The sequence below is a fragment of the Odontesthes bonariensis genome, chromosome 11, assembly GCF_027942865.1.
Source record: "Odontesthes bonariensis isolate fOdoBon6 chromosome 11, fOdoBon6.hap1, whole genome shotgun sequence".
NCBI classification, from domain to species: Eukaryota; Metazoa; Chordata; class Actinopteri; order Atheriniformes; family Atherinopsidae; genus Odontesthes; species Odontesthes bonariensis.
Genome location: NC_134516.1, coordinates 39,173,335 through 39,193,830, shown reverse-complemented (window position 1 = coordinate 39,193,830; position 20,496 = coordinate 39,173,335). Strand labels below are relative to the sequence as shown.

The following is a 20,496-nucleotide window of genomic DNA, read 5'->3' as shown; positions in this document are numbered from 1 at the left end:
CATTGTTTACCTCTCTCTGGAACTACACACTGAAACGTCGCACCTCTGTCGTCACTAGGTAGCCCGGCCTCTGACCCCGCTCCTCACGATTTCATTGGCTCGATTAAGTTTTGATTTGGAACCTCGCAAAACGACCACAAGTGACTAGACTAGCCCCGGAGCAAATTCAATTTGCGGCCGCTAGGGGCGTCTAGATTTCTAGGCTAGTCGTGAGGAGGTTTTCAGATAATATGATAAAAAATGCTCCAGAAAACATCTCATACCCCACCTTTAAATGAGGAACTTTCAAACAAAGGGAAACTAAATAAATACCAGGGTTGTGTTTTTGGGGAGATTTACACCTGCTAGTGAATTGAATGAATCGGTTACAAAAACTTAAGGGTTTACTCGATTCATGTTTTATTGTAAACCAAATGCAACTCATTTCATCACATTATCACAAAACAAAAACAGGAAACAAATAAGAATTGTTTTGTTTTTTTTAATATTTCCTGAAACGTGGGCATTAATGATCTAAAACTCCAGAAAGACTGGATCGATGTCTTCAGAAATAAAAATAGACAAATCGTAAAGATCATTAGGATTTTAAAATCTAGTGCTACATGATAAAATATGTTTAAATACATTTTAGAATAAAGTGAACACAGGCTGAAAGAGCCAGTTGAAGTGCAGCAGCTGCCATGCTCTTGCTCGTGTTAGCTCTTCCAGCTGTAGCTGTAGTCGTTCATGGTCATATGTGTCAGAGCAGTCTTCCCCAGGCTGGAGGGCTGCTGCAGCTGCTGGATGGAGGCAGGATGGAGGCCACACCCAGACGGGTCAACAGACCCACTGCTGCCCTGCAAACACACAGAAACAAGCACCTTAAGTCAGCCGTCCCCGAGCGTTTTTGACCCCGGACCGGCCTTTAAGGTGTGCCGGATAAATACAACAAAGTAAAATGATACGACCAACACAAAAACTGTGGCATTTTGTAAATATAATGACAAACGTGAATCCACTGTGTACTTCTATGTAACTTTTAGTTTGGAAGGCTTCATTGCCTCATTGGAGAGCGGGCTTGGTGCGTGGGAACCACCGTCACCATGAATCCATGTTTTAAGTCTCCTGGTGTCGTCTGTTAAATGCAGCTTTCTTGTTCTTAGAAGAAGAGCCTCTGAGCACTGTCTCCTCACTGGGCCTTTTCCCCTTTGCAAAGAAACTTTCCAAAGACTGTTTTTTACTCACTTTGCTAGCTTGTGGGTTTAATATTAGCCTTAATGTATCACGTGACCGAGACAAGCATCTTGACACGTGTCAGGAGTGAGACGGATGTAACGGAGAGAATTGGGTCATTTTTCAAAATAAAACATTTTTCAGACTCGGATAATAAATAAAACGGAAATAATGGAAGTTATTTATTCTTTCTGTGCAGCCCGGTACCACACGCCCCACAGACCGGTACCGGGAGTTAGGGACCGCTGCCTTAAAGGGATATGCCACCCCCAGGCCAAATTAAGTGTATCCCCGCATTCCCGAGACATAAATAAGTGTGTGGGAGCGTTTTCCTGGCGACCCAGGCATTGTCCGAGTCTCACAGCACTGACCACTGCTTGGTCGCGCGTCATACATACATACATACATACATACATACATACATACATACATACATACATACATACATACATACATACATGCTGGCGACTAGCGTCACCACTCTAAATATTTCGCCCAACGTGAATTAATTTACTTGATTTACCTTCTAATTACTGTGTGAGTGGTGTACTTTCACATCGCGTGCAAATGACTGTGTAAATCTACACAGAAGGCTTGTTTTGCTCATGTCGGTTTGGGAACTAGTTTCAGGTGCGGAAAATATAGCCAAAGCACACTCCCCGCTACGTCTTGATAAAGAACAGAATCTGACCGCTTTATGTTTCCACTTTTTATTTCATCACCAAAATCAGAAAACTGAACATGCCTCGTTATCCAATTTTACATTTATTTATTTCTTTTTTTTTTTAATTATTTGGTACATTTGAAAATAGAAAATTAGTTTTAGTGGAATTTAGTTTAGTTTAAGTTCAACTTATTTGTCTGTTATGTTTGAGTTTTCCGGAGTTCAGAGTCTGGATCTACCCTTACCCTAAGCCTTACTGCTACCTTGACCCTTACCCTAAGCCTTACTGCTACCTTGACCTTTACCCTAAGCCTTACTGCTACCTTTACCCTAAGCCTTACTGCTACCTTGACCCTTACCCTAAGCCTTACTGCTACCTTAACCCTAAGCCTTACTGCTACCTTAACCCTAAGCCTTACTGCTACCTTAACCCTAAGCCTTACTGCTACCTTAACCCTAAGCCTTACTGCTACCTTAACCCTAAGCCTTACTGCTACCTTAACCCTAAGCCTTACTGCTACCTTGACCCTTACCCTAAGCCTTACTGCGAGGTCCCTGACAAACACAACTTATTAAAACCATCCATTTACATTTGTGCAAATCAACTCGTCTACATCAACATTTTTAGGATCTAGAAAAGAAAGAGTAGGTCACTGTGTTCTAATCAAAGGGTGATGAGCTATCCTGTAAAAACTTTGAGATAACCACGGTTGGAAATCACACTGAGCGGATGGTGAATCTGTTGAAAAAAAAAAGAGGAAGTCTCAGATGTCCCAGCTTGCCATCAGCACTTAAACGCAGCATGTGTTTGTGGATCCGGGAGGATCCACAAACGAGCTGATTCAAAGGTAGAAATGTGTGGGAAATAGTAATGTATGTAAAATCTGTTTACAAATTTAGAACCAGACTGACCCATTTCAGAGGTCAGATCAGTTGGCCATGTGACCCCGGTGAGTGACACTCGTAAACAGTTCTGTACACGCACGAGTTTACAGGGGTCTACTGTAAACTACATTTACTTCACGCATCACTGACATAAGCTTGGATATATTGAGGAATCCGGCGGCCGTCAAGAATAACTACAAGAAATGAGCTAAATTAAGGTGGGGAGAAAGGTGGTGTACTCCAGCAACTTCAAAGGCAACTTCATGGCCAAGTGTAAAACACTGGTTTTCTCACAAGTGCAATATTGTGTTTAAATACATAGCCATATTGTTTTTCTATTGTTTTTCTATTTAGTATTTATACTTTTTACATACTGTCCCTTTATAGTTATATAGTTATATGTCTGCACTGAAAGGCCTGCACCTTACTTTTCGTTGTAATCGTTACAATGACAATAAAGACAATCTGAATAAAGACTTCTACTAGCTGACGACCTCCTGAGCTTGAGCTGCAGATGCTGCATTCATGGGACCTCCTGAGCCTGAGCTGCACGGATGCTGCATTCATGGGACCTCCTGAGCCTGAGCTGCAGATGCTGCATTCATGGGACCTCCTGAGCCTGAGCTGCACGGATGCTGCATTCATGGGACCTCCTGAGCCTGAGCTGCACGGATGCTGCATTCATGGGACCTCCTGAGCCTGAGCTGCACGGATGCTGCATTCATGGGACCTCCTGAGCCTGAGCTGCACGGATGCTGCATTCATGGGACCTCCTGAGCCTGAGCTGCACGGATGCTGCATTCATGGGACCTCCTGAGCCTGAGCTGCAGATGCTGCATTCATGGGACCTCCTGAGCCTGAGCTGCAGATGCTGCATTCATGGGACCTCCTGAGCCTGAGCTGCAGATGCTGCATTCATGGGACCTCCTGAGCCTGAGCTGCAGATGCTGCATTCATGGGACCTCCTGAGCCTGAGCTGCACAGATGCTGCATTCATGGGACCTCCTGACAAACAGCACCCCACTAAGTTGAGACTGAATAAAATGCTAAATGTTTCCAATAAACAAAAGACTTCGAGCCTTTCTAAGCCTGTGGCAGCTCCGGCGTGTGTCCTTCTCACCTGCTGCTTGGTGGCGTGCACGTTCATGACGGCAGTGGGTGCATGAGTGTAAAGAGCAGCTGAAAAGTTCCCTTTCTGAGCTGGCCGGAGGAGGGTTGTGATGGCATGAAGACTGGAGGGGAGGACTGGTCCTGCAGCCGGGAAAGAAACCAGGGAGACTGAAAAACACTGAGCTCACAGCTCTATACAGATATTTATCTTGATTTCTATCTAGAGATTTTAGAACAGTTATTTTTGTGCACCTGTGATCTCCAGACTGCTGATGTTCTGGTAGGTGGAACCAACCTGGCTCTTCACGTTCACACTGCGGCCCTGAAACGCACAAACACGCAGATAAAAGTGAAAACACTGGGCTGAACTGTATCAGGCGTTAGTTCAGGGGTCAACACAAAGTTCACACGGGGGGCCGGCCAGAACACCAACTGCCAATCAGACTCCCAGAGGGTCCGAGTGAAGAGGCAGGTTAGGGATGTTCAGGTGGTTTATTTCCTTTTCTTTGCAGGCAATAAGGTCATGTGTGGTTTTCTATCAAAAGAACAATAACAAACACCCAAATGAATAAAAAATAAAGCTCTTAATCTCTAATAAAGGAGTACTGAAACTACTGCATCTCTATTTGCCTCTAATTCCCACCATCACAGCCCTGAAACACACTTCACCTGACTTACTGTCATTAACGCACATAAACAACATCACATGGTAACATTACGTAACACTCACTGTAAACATCACGCTAATGAGTCAGCGCGGTAAAAACAGACATAACACTGGATCAGAGGCAGGCGAGCTAAATGCTACAGCTAGAGTAAAGATGATCACATGGCGAGTTCCACATCAAAGCAACAGAAGCTACGGCTGCAGCAACGTGAATACATTACATAAACAATATGTACAGCCATAGTTTCATACACGCACACACGGGACGTTAATTAACTGCTCGGTCATCACTGTCCACTCGTCAGAGCGCACACCTTTCAGTTACGCTACATGACCAGCAGAGGGCCGCTCCGCTATGAACTGACCAACACTATATCTACAAACATCACACTCTAAACATAACACGTCTCAACTTTGGAGCCTTTCCTACACTCTCACGTGTGTGGGCTGGCTTTATATTCCACTCTGTGTGTCAGTACCTTCAGCATGTGCACGGAAGCCCCTCTGAAAGCAGTGGGGGCCAGCAGGGTGGGAGGTAACCCAGCCTGGGAGCCAGAAGCTGCCACCACACTCTTGGAGTTGATGAGGAAGTTGATGAGGGTGAAAGTGTGCGATCCTTCCACACACACCACAGACTCTGGCTTATGGTCCACAGACACAGCGCTGGCCTCCTTATGGCTGAGCAGCAAGTCAAGGTGCTTCCAATGGTTTTAGGGACCGCTAACACGTTAAACTGACACAAGGTGCTTCCAATGGTTTTAGGGACCGTTAACACGTTAAACTGACAAGGTGCTTCCACTGGTTTTAGGGACTGTTAACACGTTAAACTTACAAGGTGCTTCCAATGGTTTTAGGGACCGCTAACACGTTAAACTGACACAAGGTGCTTCCAATGGTTTTAGGGACCGTTAACACGTTAAACTGACACAAGGTGCTTCCACTGGTTTTAGGGACCGTTAACACGTTAAACTGACAAGGTGCTTCCAATGGTTTTAGGGACCGTTAACACGTTAAACTTACAAGGTGCTTCCACTGGTTTTAGGGACCGTTAACACGTTAAACTTACAAGGTGCTTCCAATGGTTTTAGGGACCGTTAACACGTTAAACTGACAAGGTGCTTCCAATGGTTTTAGGGACCGTTAACACGTTAAACTGACACAAGGTGCTTCCAATGGTTTTAGGGACCGTTAACACGTTAAACTGACAAGGTGCTTCCACTGGTTTTAGGGACTGTTAACACGTTAAACTTACAAGGTGCTTTCAATGGTTTTAGGGACTGTTAACACGTTAAACTGACAAGGTGCTTCCAGTGGTTTTAGGGACCGTTAACACGTTAAACTGACACAAGGTGCTTCCAATGGTTTTAGGGACCGCTAACACGTTAAACTGACACAAGGTGCTTCCAATGGTTTTAGGGACCGTTAACACGTTAAACTGACACAAGGTGCTTCCAATGGTTTTAGGGACCGTTAACACGTTAAACTGACACAAGGTGCTTCCACTGGTTTTAGCGACCGTTAACACGTTAAACTGACAAGGTGCTTCCACTGGTTTTAGGGACCGCTAACACGTTAAACTGACACAAGGTGCTTCCAATGGTTTTAGGGACCGCTAACACGTTAAACTGACACAAGGTGCTTCCAATGGTTTTAGGGACCGTTAACACGTTAAACTGACACAAGGTGCTTCCAATGGTTTTAGGGACCGTTAACACGTTAAACTTACAAGGTGCTTTCAATGGTTTTAGGGACCGTTAACACGTTAAACTGACACAAGGTGCTTCCAATGGTTTTAGGGACCATTAACACGTTAAACTGACACAAGGTGCTTCCAATGGTTTTAGGGACTGTTAACACGTTAAACTGACAAGGTGCTTCCACTGGTTTTAGGGACCGTTAACACGTTAAACTGACAAGGTGCTTCCAATGGTTTTAGGGACCGCTAACACGTTAAACTGACACAAGGTGCTTCCAATGGTTTTAAGGACCTCTAACACGTTAAACTGACACTAAGCTGGCAGTGAGGAGGAGGAGGATACAGTTGGATGGTGATGCCATCTGGCTTCTTGATCTTGTCCTGGACTCCCATTTCCTTCAGCCATGCGAAGCTGCCCTCTTCATCTCCATCAGGACCACCATCAGGACCACCGTCTGTCTCACTGTCTGCCCCACAGAGCAACCTGCAGCACAGCAGAAACTGTGCAATTAAAACTTCAGGGAACTACATAACAGAGAAATTATTAGTCACACAAGCAAAGGAAAAGAATAATCCCAACACAGGGATGAAATATCAAGATCATTTCTAATGAGATGGAAGAAGAACACAGTTTAAAACACTCGAGGACCATTTCATACAGCTTTAATGCTTTTCATGTGCAATAACTGTCACTTCTGTCAGGCAAAGCTAACATACACCAAGTCTAACATGATTACATATAACCATAAAGCACACTTAAGGCTGATTTATGGCCGACAACGGAGAGCGGAGACCCTCGGCCAACATTCCTATCTATCTGCCAAGGAGACGGAGACTCGCGGAGACCGCAAGGGTTGCGATTGGTCGGCTAACAACATCATTTCAGGAATCACTATTCCGGTTTAAAGCCTCGGTATGCTTCTCCGTCGCTATCCGCCAATCCGACTCCGTGGTCACGCAGAGGCTGTTAAACCTTTGGAAGTTCTCCGTCGGGCTGTCGGATACCCAAGGCAGTTCACCTCCCGATCAGCAGGCGGCGCTACGTTAGACGACCCAATCTGGCGAGGTCTACGGTGAAAGTGGTTGATTGATTGTTCACCTTCCAGCTCTGTTCCACTCCTCACAGTGAACGATGGCGACCCAGAGAGAAAGACTGTTGTTGGAGTTGGAGCTTATTGATATTGAAATGCAAATAATTTTGACCAAATGTTGACCGGCACACAGTAAACTCTTTCAGAAATGTGTTGGGGTGGTCCGTGGTGTAGTGGGTTGAGCAGCCGCCCCATGTACAGAGGCTATAGTCCTCGCTGCAGCTGGCCCCGGTTCCAGTCCCGCATCGGACGGCCATGTGCTGCATGTCGTTCCCCCTCTCTCTGCCCCCTGTTTCCTGTCTCTCTGAACTTTCCTATCCATAAACTCATTCGCTGCCAGCCATTTTCAGTGCAGAAAGACCCATACTGCCAAGTGTTTTACAGTATTTTGACTGATTTTCCAAGACCCACAGAAAAGTGTGTCTTATGACTATGTACACACCGAAATTACCAAAAGAAAGAGTAGACTCTCTTCTTTCATCAGGAAAAAAAAAGTTTGTTTCTACCATTTTCAGTCCTTTAGTAAAAGACAGTAGAACATAGGTTGGTTTCACCAAAAACAACTGTTTTTGACCAAAAACATGGAGAAAACAAGCTTTTTGTGCAAAGAAACCTGTCAAGCAGAACAGTGACTTTGATGCTAACATTTGTTGCTTTAGTGACACCTCAAACATCTGAAAAGTGGTTTCCTTCCATAAAACAGCAAAAACCACACTGAGAAGGTACTTTGATAGCATAGCATTGTCTGAGTCATCAGAACTGTCTGGTGGTGCGCTCCGCTGAGGTGAAATACGCGCACGCCGACGACTCTCTCCGCTTGGCCCGGGTATCTCGTCGGTGGATAGTAGTGGTACACTACTTCTGCTGCACAGAAGGCTCTGTTCGAGCGTTAGCTGCCTAAATTTTTTGTTTTGTCTCGCCGGCGACATTTTCTCCTTCTCCGATCTTGGCAATTATAGTTTACAAACATTTTGATTAGTCTCATTGGCTTCAAAGCCGCTTCAGTCTTCTTCTACAATATATGTGATCTTTACTCATCTCCCATCCAAAGTAAGTAATTTTGCCAGTATATTCTCTGTTTAGTGTTTACAAGCCTAAGATTTAGTGACAAACTCCGCTAGATTGTTCCCCAGCCCGCTCCGTTAAAAAACGCAATTGACGTCTATAGACGTCTTTGGCAGTCAACGGTTGAATTTAAATTGACGTCTATAGACGTCAATTGCAGCCAATGAGTTAAAGGCACAAAAAGCCCCAAAAAAAGATTTAAAAAAAATAAATGGCGGTGTTGTTGTGAGAGGACGGAGCTAAACCGGAAAAATGATACCGGAAATGATGTTGTTAGCCGACCAATCACAACCCTTGCAGTCTCTGCGAGTCTCCGTCTCCTCGACGGATAGATAGGAATGTTAGCCGACGCACGCAAGCCACGGAGAGCGTCTCCGGGAGGTCTCCGTGGCTCTCCGTAGCCTTTCCCGGATGACCATAAATCAGGCTTAAGCCTGGCTATTGCAGGCAGCTTTAATGCCCGCTGTGATGCCAGATTAAGTGTGCGGGCGAAACATGGACGTATCCCGCTAACTAAATGGCGACACACATATTAGAAGCGTTGTCTGTTCTTCTGCTGCATAGGAACACCTCTTGATTAGAAACTTTTAATGTTTGTTTTTAAAGCTCTTAACGGCCTCGCCCTATCATATTTATCTGAGCTTTTAACAGGCCTCTTCAGATCTAAGCTAAAAACCTACTTATTTAGTATTGCTTTTAATACCCAGTAGTGTGATGACACTTATCTTATTTCAATACAGAATAAAAGGGATGTAAAACACTTACGCCTCATCCTCTCTTCCCTTATGCAGCGTCAGGTTGGGATGCTCCCTGCTCCTCCTCATCTCCTCCACAAGAGGAAGACTGAACTCGATGCCTAAACAGGAAAAAGAAAGACCGTCATGAATCCATGAATTTTCTGCATTCATCACGGACTTCTATTAGATGACTTGTATGAACATTTAAGGGAAAATCCCAGATTTTTTTGGACAAAAAAGGAGTAACATTTCAATTATAGAGCTCGGAGTATGATGATGTAAAGCTGGAGTCAGAGCCTCACCTTCAGCTCTCATTGCCTCTCTCAGACCTCGAGTTGAAGGAGAAATTAGAGCAGTGATGGTGTCAGATCCCCCGAGCCCCCCTGCCCTGAACAGAACTGTGAACTGACACACAGCAGAACGGATCAGAGAAGCTGGAAAGGGTTCATTAATGCACGATAAACCTGATAAGATGCACCTACCTGATAAGAGCAGAGGTAGAAGTATGGACACAGTCTGGACTTTAACAGACTGTAGAGAGACGACAGACTAACTGACCTGAAAGAAAAGCACAAAACAAACAGTTCCTATTAATCTCACTGGCTCTGAAACACAGAGGGTCTGTGTCGAAGTCACGTAGGTGAGCCTACGTGACTTCGACTGGGGTTCCCCAAGGTTCGGTCTTGGGTCCTCTTCTTTTCTCCCTCTACACATCATCTCTTGGTTCTGTCATCCACTCCCATAACTTTTCCTACCACTGCTATGCAGATGACACTCAGCTGATTCGGTCTTTTCCCCCTTCTGACACACAAGTGGAGGCATTGCTGCGTGCCTGGCAGACATCTCGGGGTGGATGTCGATGCACCACCTCAAGCTCAACCTGAACAAGACTGAGCTGGTGTTTCTCCCGGGGAAGGGCTGCCCATTCAGAGACCTGGCCATCACCATGGATGACTCTGTGGTGACGTCAACTCGGACTGCGAGGACTCTGGGTGTGACCCTGGACGACCAACTGTCGTTCTGGGCAAACATGGCATCAGTGACCCGTTCCTGCCGATTCCTCCTCTCCAACATCCGGAGGATTCGCCCCTTCCTCACCGACAAGGCAGCGCAGGTGCTCATCCAGGCTCTTGTCATCTCCCTCCTGGACTACTGCAACTCCCTCCTTGCTGGCGCCCCGGCTTCTGCCATCAGACCTCTGGAGCTGGTTCAGAAAGCTGCTGCTCGTCTGGTGTTCAACCTCCCAAAGTTCTCCCACACCACTCCCCTTCTCCGCTCTCTACACTGGCTCCCTGTAGCTGTGTGGGAGAATAATGTCATGACATTCTCTTGACATGTCATAATTACATCGTGTGCCTTGTTGACTGGTTCATATGAATATTGTTGATAGTCAGAATGAGTTTGTTTAACATTATGACGGAAGCTAGGCGCCTCCAGAGAGGGCTTGTTATGATAAGACGAGCATAAAAAGGGTGTCACAAGATGAATCCTGCGGACATTCTGTAACATTCTGTATGCATATTTGCTGTGACAGTTTGTTCAATAAACTCCCCAATGGACGGCTGACCGACGCGTGATTCGACTCATTTCCTCCACAACAGCTGCAGCATCCAGTTTCAGACTCTGGTGCTGGCCTACAGGGCAGTGGAAGGAACAGCTCCTTCATATCTCCAGGGTGTGATCCAGCCCTACACCCCCGCCCGACCACTTGGCTCTGCGGCCTCCATGCGGTCAGCTGCCCCCTCACTCAGCGGTCCACACGGTCACGGCTTTTCTCTGTTCTGGCCCCCCGATGGTGGAACGATCTCTGACTGATGTCAGGACAGCTGAGTCGCTGCCCATCTTTGGCCGCAGGCTGCAAACCATCTCTGTGGGAAACACTACCCAGATCCGGCCTCTGAGGACATCGCCTGCTTCCTCCCAGCTCCTTACGCACTTATTTGTTTCCTAAATTGTCTTTGTTTTCTAAATTGTCTTCCCATGTGTCTCGGTACCTAACTTACCGCACTTACTCTGCACTAGTTATGTTTGCTTTTGAAGGAAATGCACTTGTGATTTCTTGTGACATGAAGTTCTTTTGCCTACCGATGTGGAACGCACTTATTGTAAGTCGCTTTGGATAAAAGCGTCTGCTAAATGACCGTAATGTGATGTAATAAAACCTGTTTGTTGACTGTTCCAGCCCTAAAACAACAGGAGACCCATGTGTTCTGACTGTTTACCATACCGGTGTGTTGAACGGCAGCCTCACCATTCCCTCATCAGACTCTGCTGCAGCGCTGCATCTTGAGCCCAGGGGCAGTTCTTCCCAGAGAAGCTCCTCTCAGCGTTGATCCTGGGGAACAGAGAGAGCCACGGCAGGGAGGGGTGCTGCCAGTACACCAGACTCTGCTGGAAGGAGCAGCGGAGCTCCGAGCAGGACCTTGGGTCCTAACAGGGAAAACCACAACTCAACAAGCTGCTTTTGAACCCGATTCTGAATGAGTAAGTAGATAAACATCCTCCTAACTTTACCTGTAGCTTGTGTGGTAAAGCGCTGAACTGTGCCCTGCAGCTGTGGCTGAGGCCCAGAGCCTCCTCCTGGGCCTTGGGCTGCTCAGTCCATGCCAGGGACAGCGGGGAGGTGAAGAGGAGACGAGTCTTCAAACTCCAGTCTGCCGGGTACTCTGTGCAGACAGGAGCAGCGATGGAGGCCGGAGCGATGGAGGCCGGAGCCGTGGAGGCCGGAGCCGTGGAGGCCGGAGCCGTGGAGGCCGGAGCCGTGGAGGCCGGAGCCGTGGAGGCCGGAGCCGTGGAGGCCAGAGCCGTGACTTCGTGGCTCTGGAGGACAAATGGAGCTCATCTTAACAAACAGTAGCTTCAGAACAGGAGATATTCTGCCTCAAACTGCTGTGAAAAATACAGAAAACAACATCCAACCAGCAGGCTGTGAACCCGGTCCGCCTCATCTTCAGAAACACCCTTCTAGAGAAAAACACACGGCTGCGTTCATCAGCTTTTCTCAGCAACCATTCATCCAACTCCTATGGACCAGGTTTAATACACATGTTGGAGTAATACAGTCAGTGGTGTAGTCCAGGGTATACGTGGGTATACCTACTTATTTGTCAGTCAGCATTGCGTATACCCACTTCTAAACCCCCCTGATGCGGCCTGTACTCGCTGCCAGTGCCTTCATTGATTCCACCGGTTAACTTTAGGCATGAAGACTGATGGGACAATGAGAGGCAGAGTGGGGCGGGAGATGTGCTGGCCACCTCTGGAACCTGATTGGACACATCAGGTGCCAGTGCCACTCCAGTTGATTGACAGGTCACTTGCGCGGCGCGAATGAGAAATGCGCCGTCTTTCAAATGAGTGGCAGGCGTTGAGACGTGTTGTGTTGAAGCTACTGTTGGATTGAAGCTACTTTCAGTTATGAAGCTTCAGGAACACCGGTGAACCCGGCCAGTATCCCACCTCTCACTCGTTCACTTCACTTTGTTTCCTGAAGCATCTCTGGTGTTTTGTGCTCGCGTTTAGCAAAACTTTCAAAGTTCATTAAAAAGAAACACCCAGAAGGAAAAGCGTGGCAAATAAGCCAAACGTCAGTGAAGATGATAAGTTTCTTCTTTTTTTTTTTTTCAAAGTTGCAAACCTCCGCCAGCATCTGCAAGTCCAAGCATCTGATCTCCAAGATAAATACACTTTATAAAACCAGTATATTTCTTTACATTCTCTTTTACTATATATTATTATGTTCTTCTACAATGTTTGTTATTTATTAATAAATTCAAGCCATCACAAAAAAAAATTGGGGAGTTTTTTTGGGGGGGCATGGAACGGATTAATGGCAATTCCATTCATTTCAATGGTGAATATTGATTTGACGTACGAGCTATTTGACTTATGAGCTCTGTCACTGTGTTGGTGTAATGTGGGGGGACATATCATTGTTGGTTTTCAGTAAGTGTATAATCAACACAGTTCATAAGGATTTCATGCTGTAACGTTAGATGAAACTGTAACAAATGCCCAAAGATTATATCAATGTCCATGAATCTTGTTTGTTATTATAAAAGTAAAAGTATGACTTTAGCCGAGCTACTTCACCTGACTAACCTACATGATCTGGTTTAATTTTATAGCAGCTCGGCTGGTAGTTGCTTTTAAAGTAAGTTAAAGCACAAGAATGGAGACAAAGAGTTTAAGATTAACACAATATTGAGGTTTAACCAGGCTATCTTATTTTGTGTAGGGACAGATAACAATGAAAAGACTTCTTTGTAAAGAAGCAGAAGTCAGACCCAGATCAGGCCCAGTCAGACCCCAGCCATGAAACCAGCAGCCCTGGCAGCCCCCAACCTGAAGCAGGTCAGTGTGGGCAGACACACGGAGCCAGGCTGCCACCCCCAGGTCAGAGGATTCAAAGGCAGATAAATGCATCTCCACTTTATAGAAGTGGAGCCTCACTTTGCCCAGATTGTTAATGTAAAGAGGGAGACCCGTTTGTCCTGCTGATAAATAATAATCATTTTTTGTTGTTCTTCTGTAGGCATCAATAGTGACTGGCCAGACCTGTGGAGTGCCAAACAAAAAGAGGAATTTAAAGCAAAGAACCCTGGTTGGGATCCAAAAAGAAAAAAATTGGGTAGATTGCTAGTTTGGGTAACTACACAGAGAAATATTGTGTGTGTGTCCTTGAACGTATGTGGGAGAAAAGGAGCAGCTGTGCGCTGGAACTGTAGTGCCACTGCTTGCTTTGGCTTCACAGGATGTCTGGTCTGTAGCGGTGTAAATTCCACCAAACATGGAGAAGGGTACGGAACTTTTACTCGGCCATTTTCATGTTAAAGTTCTTCCAGACGGCGGAGTCGACAGAACCAAAGTCATCTGTAAACACTGCCAAGTTGAATTGTCTTCTCAGCGTAGTAGTTCCAGTCTAAAATATCACTTAAAGGCAAAACACACAACTGATAGCAGCAAGTCATTCAAGGAAACAGACAGTGGAGCGAGGCTTCTACATAAAAACTACAGAAAGATGCTGATGTTAAAAGTGTGTTTGCACAACAAATGTTATGGCACTTTCATTCATATGGCAGCACATTTAAAATAAAGCTAAATGCTAAAAGCTATACGCTACTTTTGGATTCATTTTGGGATTCTGCGTACAAATGCAATTAATCACATTTAATCAGGGAAATCATGTGATTAATTAGATTAAACATTTTAATGGTTGCCCAGCCCTATTATACTGATATTTGTAGTGATATGTACATACTGTATATCTGACAAAGTATGCTAGAATTGTGTTCATCTATTGAAAAGTAAATAGTTTGTTTCAGTGTTACGACGGTGCACTTTTGAGTTTATCTGATTGGTTTTGATGTTTGGAAGGGAATGATTTTTGGATTTTATTTAAGGCGAAATATGAACAAGGATACATTGTCAACTTTTATTTAAATAAATGCTGAAAAATGACCTGAAACACCGTGTTTGCATCATGTTGAATGTATTTTACCTTCATGCAGGCTGCTTGTGGGACCAGTAACCTGATCAGGTCAGGTCAGGATAGTTTTGTATCAGTGAGGAAACGCTCCTGACAGATTTCTGGGTAAACTAAATAAAGTAGTCTTACATGTCACTGGATCTAAAAACAGGGCATTTTCTGGACTTCTTAAAAAAAGGGGACAAATTGATTATAGCCACTTCTCCAGGGACCACTACACCACTGAATATAGTACATATTATATATATAATGCAGTCAGACAGTGTGGGGGCACCCACCCTGCAGGAAACGTCCCGCTTCCGCTCCAGTTCCGCCTCATCCAGGCTGCCGCAGAGATCCGAACCTCCATCCTTTTCTGCCACCCTGTCGGCATCGTGGTCGCCCTCCTCATAGATGAGCAGCTTCGGCGGGGGGCTAAGGGTATTCTCAATGCTGGCGAAAGGATTTCTGCGTTTAACTCCGGCCCCGGGACGGTTCTGGGTGACAGAAAGCGGCCCCGGGGTGAAAGGCCGGACGCCTGCCGGGGAGGAGCTGCCCGGCCCGGGGCTGTCGGTGAGCTCCTGTGGGCTGAGGCTGCGGACACCGGTGACACTTCGAGCTCTTCTTCTCCTCATTCTCAGGATTTCAGCGGGCCGCTTGAAGCTGGGCGAGTATCCGGCCTGTTGAGCCATAACGAAGGGCGATAACTGACACAAAAATGTTTCAATCCGATGAAAAAGCCTTTAATCTCCCGCTCCGTCGGTATTCAGTCCTTATGCCAGAGCTGGTGTTACTGCGCATCGATATTATTACTGAGGTATTGTTGTGAAAATCTGGCGCCAAGCGTGCTGACGTTACTTACGGAAATGACGTTTTGCGTTGTCCTGAGAGAGAGGAGACGCCGCATCGACCGCGGGAAATATGGCCGCCATCTTGAACCGGTCATCCTATCCAGAGCAGCTCTGATCCTACCCACAGAGAGCAGAGTATTCCAGATGCCACAGCACTGTATTTCTGTGCGACAGGGCTCTGGCTGGGGACTACTTTTCACTAGTGATGGGTAGATGAGGCCTCGTGGAGCGTTGCGGGACATTACCCAAACTGCATTGATGCTGTGTCGGTTCTGTGTTGCCCAATACTGACATCTGCTGGATCTTACAAATCATTACAACCCAGTGACAGACTCAGCTGACAGGCTGGTTTAATGACCGAGTACAGGCTATACAAAAATACCATTTAAGGTATTGTATTTGATATCGTACTATTTCATATCTTAATTAAGGTTTAAATATCTTTGATATCTTTAAGGTCATAACATGTAAAAATCAAAATGAAAGTGTTGTGAATGCGAGGATGCTTATGGACTTGTCCTTGAGGCAGGGAGGTTTTTTTTTTAAATAAATTTTTATTCAAGAAAATGTGTAAAAATAATATGAATTAATTATCAATAAAGCCACCATGAGGAGGTTTTAAAATGTCTCCATAGGCCTACCTGTGTCTGTTCCTGGTGTAGTCCTATTTGTGGCCTCATTTTAGAGGCTCTTTAATGCCTCAGCATTGAAGGTGCTTTTATTAATGTAGGACAGTTCTGTCAAACAAATTTAACCTGCAGAAAATAAAATCATTTAAACTGAGTCACTTTGAAATGGATTTGAATTCTGATACATCAGGTGGGAACTGGGAGGAACAGGATGAAACAACAAGGAAATTAAAACAAATAACTTATTTATTATACCTTATATATAAAATGGAAATGGACCCACACGGCGGTTTCTTTCTGGCTCGCAGATAAGAGGTCTGTTTGAAATGATGAATGATTGTTTTGGCAGAGATGCATCCCGTTGACAGATTCGTTTCCTTTTAAACGAATGATTGAATGAATACAATGAATTGAATTCCAATTGGCTTGAATTGGACTATACTATTTAAGTGCCTTGAGATGACATTGGTTGTATTTGGCGCTTTATAAATAAAAATGAACTGAATTGAATTAAACACAGTTTGGCGCGCCCGGCGATACTGCAGCTGTATCGGTCACGTTACTTTGTTGAAGTGACGCGCGCACCCAGAGCTGTAGACTAACTTAGTTATTCTAAGATACGGAAATAACACATGATAACACTCACTGCTTGAATTCTTTTGTAGAATGTCTGTTAGATCCAATTTGACTTTGACCTTTGATAGATTTGGAAACATTTGTCTTTATATTTCCGACACACTACAGATATACTTACATATTATGTAATGTAACATGCTCTAATGTTTCTTCTTGTCCACAATAGTCCCATCTGCCTATGTCATGTTGGTCTATTTTGAACAGTGAACTGTTTGCTCGTGATATTACTGTTTCCTGTTTCTTCCTGCACATCTCATTGGTATTCTATAAAACTACAAGTGAATTTCCCCATTGTGGGATGAATAAAGTATAATCTAATCTAATCTACGGTCCTTTCCTCTCTTTTTGCCATCTCTTTAATGCTTTTGGTTTCTGACCTGCTAATGGTAACCATCAGATCAATAACTGGTCTTTCTATTGCTTCTTTATCTGCGGTTTCATTTCCTTTAATAGCAACATGAGCTGGTGTCCATAGTGTTTGTTGTATTTCCATCTGCTGTTTGAATGATTATTTTGTAAACTGGCCAATGATGAACTGGAGTAGATTAGGAGTCTTGCATCTTAATCCACAGTAGTCCTATTACTATTGCAGTCATTTCTCCTGCCTCCTGCCTACTGGTGATCCCTCACTGACCTTTCCCTTCCTCTGATATGAAACTGTGGAATGATATGTGCAACACCTATTATAATAAGTAAATAATTTGATGCATCTGCGTAGATCTAAACAATTCTCTAACAACTATCACCATCATTGTATGGCATGTGAATTGATCTCTCTATCAGTGTTCCCTCAACAATCCCTTTGGGACTTAGATTTATATGTTCTTTACGTCCTTTTTCTGAATAATATGGGTTACCACCTTCATCTGAACTGTTCTTTTCCAGGCTGCTTTTACTACTTTGGCTCACAAACAATTTACCTCCATCTCCTCTATTTCCCACTTCCTAAGCCAACTTCCACTAGGGACTGGAGTGCAGTCATCAAAATCCATGTAATCTACCTGAGATGCCTTCATGATCCAAATCTACCTGAGATGCCTTCATGATCCAAATCTACCTGAGATGCCTTCATGATCCAAATCTACCTGAGATGCCTTCATGATCCAAATCTACCTGAGATCCCATCATGATCCAAATCTACCTGAGATGCCATCATGATCCAAATCTACCTAATGCCTTCATGATCCAAATCTACCTGAGATGCCTTCATGATCCAAATCTACCTGAGATGCCTTCATGATCCAAATCTACCTGAGATGCCATCATGATCCAAATCTACCTGAGATGCCATCATGATCCAAATCTACCTGAGATGCCTTCATGATCCAAATCTACCTGAGATGCCTTCATGATCCAAATCTACCTGAGATGCCTTCATGATCCAAATCTACCTGAGATGCCATCATGATCCAAATCTACCTGAGATGCCTTCATGATCCAAATCTACCTGAGATGCCTTCATGATCCAAATCTACCTGAGATGCCATCATGATCCAAATCTACCTGAGATGCCTTCATGATCCAAATCTACCTGAGATGCCTTCATGATCCAAATCTACCTGAGATGCCATCATGATCCAAATCTACCTGAGATGCCATCATGATCCAAATCTACCTGAGATGCCTTCATGATCCAAATCTACCTGAGATGCCTTCATGATCCAAATCTACCTGAGATGCCTTCATGATCCAAATCTACCTGAGATTCCTTCATGATCCAAATCTACCTGAGATGCCATCATGATCCAAATCTACCTGAGATGCCATCAAGATCCAAATCTACCTGAGATGCCATCATGATCCAAATCTACCTGAGATGCCTTCATGATCCAAATCTACCTGAGATGCCTTCATGATCCAAATCTACCTGAGATGCCTTCATGATCCAAATCTACCTGAGATGCCATCATGATCCAAATCTACCTGAGATGCCATCATGATCCAAATCTACCTGAGATGCCTTCATGATCCAAATCTACCTGAGATGCCTTCATGATCCAAATCTACCTGAGATGCCTTCATGATCCAAATCTACCTGAGATGCCTTCATGATCCAAATCTACCTGAGATGCCATCATGATCCAAATCTACCTGAGATGCCTTCATGATCCAAATCTACCTGAGATGCCTTCATGATCCAAATCTACCTGAGATGCCATCATGATCCAAATCTACCTGAGATGCCTTCATGATCCAAATCTACCTGAGATGCCATCATGATCCAAATCTACCTGAGATGCCTTCATGATCCAAATCTACCTGAGATGCCATCATGATCCAAATCTACCTGAGATGCCATCATGATCCAAATCTACCTGAGATGCCTTCATGATCCAAATCTACCTGAGATGCCTTCATGATCCAAATCTACCTGAGATGCCTTCATGATCCAAATCTACCTGAGATGCCTTCATGATCCAAATCTACCTGAGATGCCATCATGATCCAAATCTACCTGAGATGCCATCATGATCCAAATCTACCTGAGATGCCATCATGATCCAAATCTACCTGAGATGCCTTCATGATCCAAATCTACCTGAGATGCCTTCATGATCCAAATCTACCTGAGATGCCATCATGATCCAAATCTACCTGAGATGCCTTCATGATCCAAATCTACCTGAGATGCCTTCATGATCCAAATCTACCTGAGATGCCATCATGATCCAAATCTACCTGAGATGCCTTCATGATCCAAATCTACCTGAGATGCCTTCATGATCCAAATCTACCTGAGATGCCTTCATGATCCAAATCTACCTGAGATGCCATCATGATCCAAATCTACCTGAGATGCCTTCATGATCCAAATCTACCTGAGATGCCTTCATGATCCAAATCTACCTGAGATGCCTTCATGATCCAAATCTACCTGAGATGCCATCATGATCCAAATCTACCTGAGATGCCATCATGATCCAAATCTACCTGAGATTCCTTCATGATCCAAATCTACCTGAGATGCCATCATGATCCAAATCTACCTGAGATGCCTTCATGATCCAAATCTACCTGAGATGCCATCATGATCCAAATCTACCTGAGATGCCTTCATGATCCAAATCTACCTGAGATGCCATCATGATCCAAATCTACCTGAGATGCCTTCATGATCCAAATCTACCTGAGATGCCTTCATGATCCAAATCTACCTGAGATGCCATCATGATCCAAATCTACCTGAGATGCCTTCATGATCCAAATCTACCTGAGATGCCTTCATGATCCAAATCTACCTGAGATGCCTTCATGATCCAAATCTACCTGAGATGCCTTCATGATCCAAATCTACCTGAGATGCCTTCATGATCCAAATCTACCTGAGATGCCTTCATGATCCAAATCTACCTGAGATGCCATCATGATCCAAATCTACCTGAGATGCCATCATGATCCAAATCTACCTGAGATCCCATCATGATCCAAATCTACCTGAGATGCCATCATGATCCAAATCTACCTGAGATGCCATCATGATCCAAATCTACCTGAGATGCCTTTATGATCCAAATCTACCTGAGATGCCTTCATGATCCAAATCTACCTGAGATGCCTTCATGATCCAAATCTACCTGAGATGCCTTCATGATCCAAATCTACCTGAGATGCCTTCATGATCCAAATCTACCTGAGATGCCTTCATGATCCAAATCTACCTGAGATGCCTTCATGATCCAAATCTACCTGAGATGCCATCATGATCCAAATCTACCTGAGATGCCTTCATGATCCAAATCTACCTGAGATGCCATCATGATCCAAATCTACCTGAGATGCCTTCAT

The 20,496-nt window shown here is 44.6% G+C and overlaps 1 protein-coding gene across 1 annotated transcript; it reads right to left on the bottom strand.

The window, feature by feature from the left end:
- Positions 1-465: 465 nt before the first annotated feature.
- Positions 466-15,438, bottom strand: donson (DNA replication fork stabilization factor DONSON). The gene is made up of 11 exons (XM_075477215.1): positions 14,894-15,438; positions 11,642-11,947; positions 11,379-11,557; positions 9,610-9,685; positions 9,430-9,532; positions 9,156-9,246; positions 6,578-6,718; positions 5,018-5,216; positions 4,124-4,193; positions 3,882-4,012; positions 466-836 (listed from the first exon to the last, which is right to left on the bottom strand). Exons 1-11 carry the CDS (start codon positions 15,284-15,286, stop codon positions 696-698), a joined length of 1,830 nt encoding a protein of 609 aa, XP_075333330.1. The 5' UTR covers positions 15,287-15,438; the 3' UTR covers positions 466-695.
- Between the last annotated feature and the right edge of the window lie 5,058 nt (positions 15,439-20,496).

Bases quoted from the DNA above. Each gene is read 5' to 3' on its own strand.
- donson (XM_075477215.1), bottom strand. From the start codon at position 15,286: ATGGCTCAACAGGCCGGATACTCGCCCAGCTTCAAGCGGCCCGCTGAA. The intron at 9,686-11,378 runs GTGAGGCTGCCG...CTTTTCTTTCAG, and splicing joins CAGAGTCTGATGAGGGAATG to GTCAGTTAGTCTGTCGTCTC. The intron at 5,217-6,577 runs GTATCCTCCTCC...CTTGCTGCTCAG, and splicing joins GATGGCATCACCATCCAACT to CCATAAGGAGGCCAGCGCTG.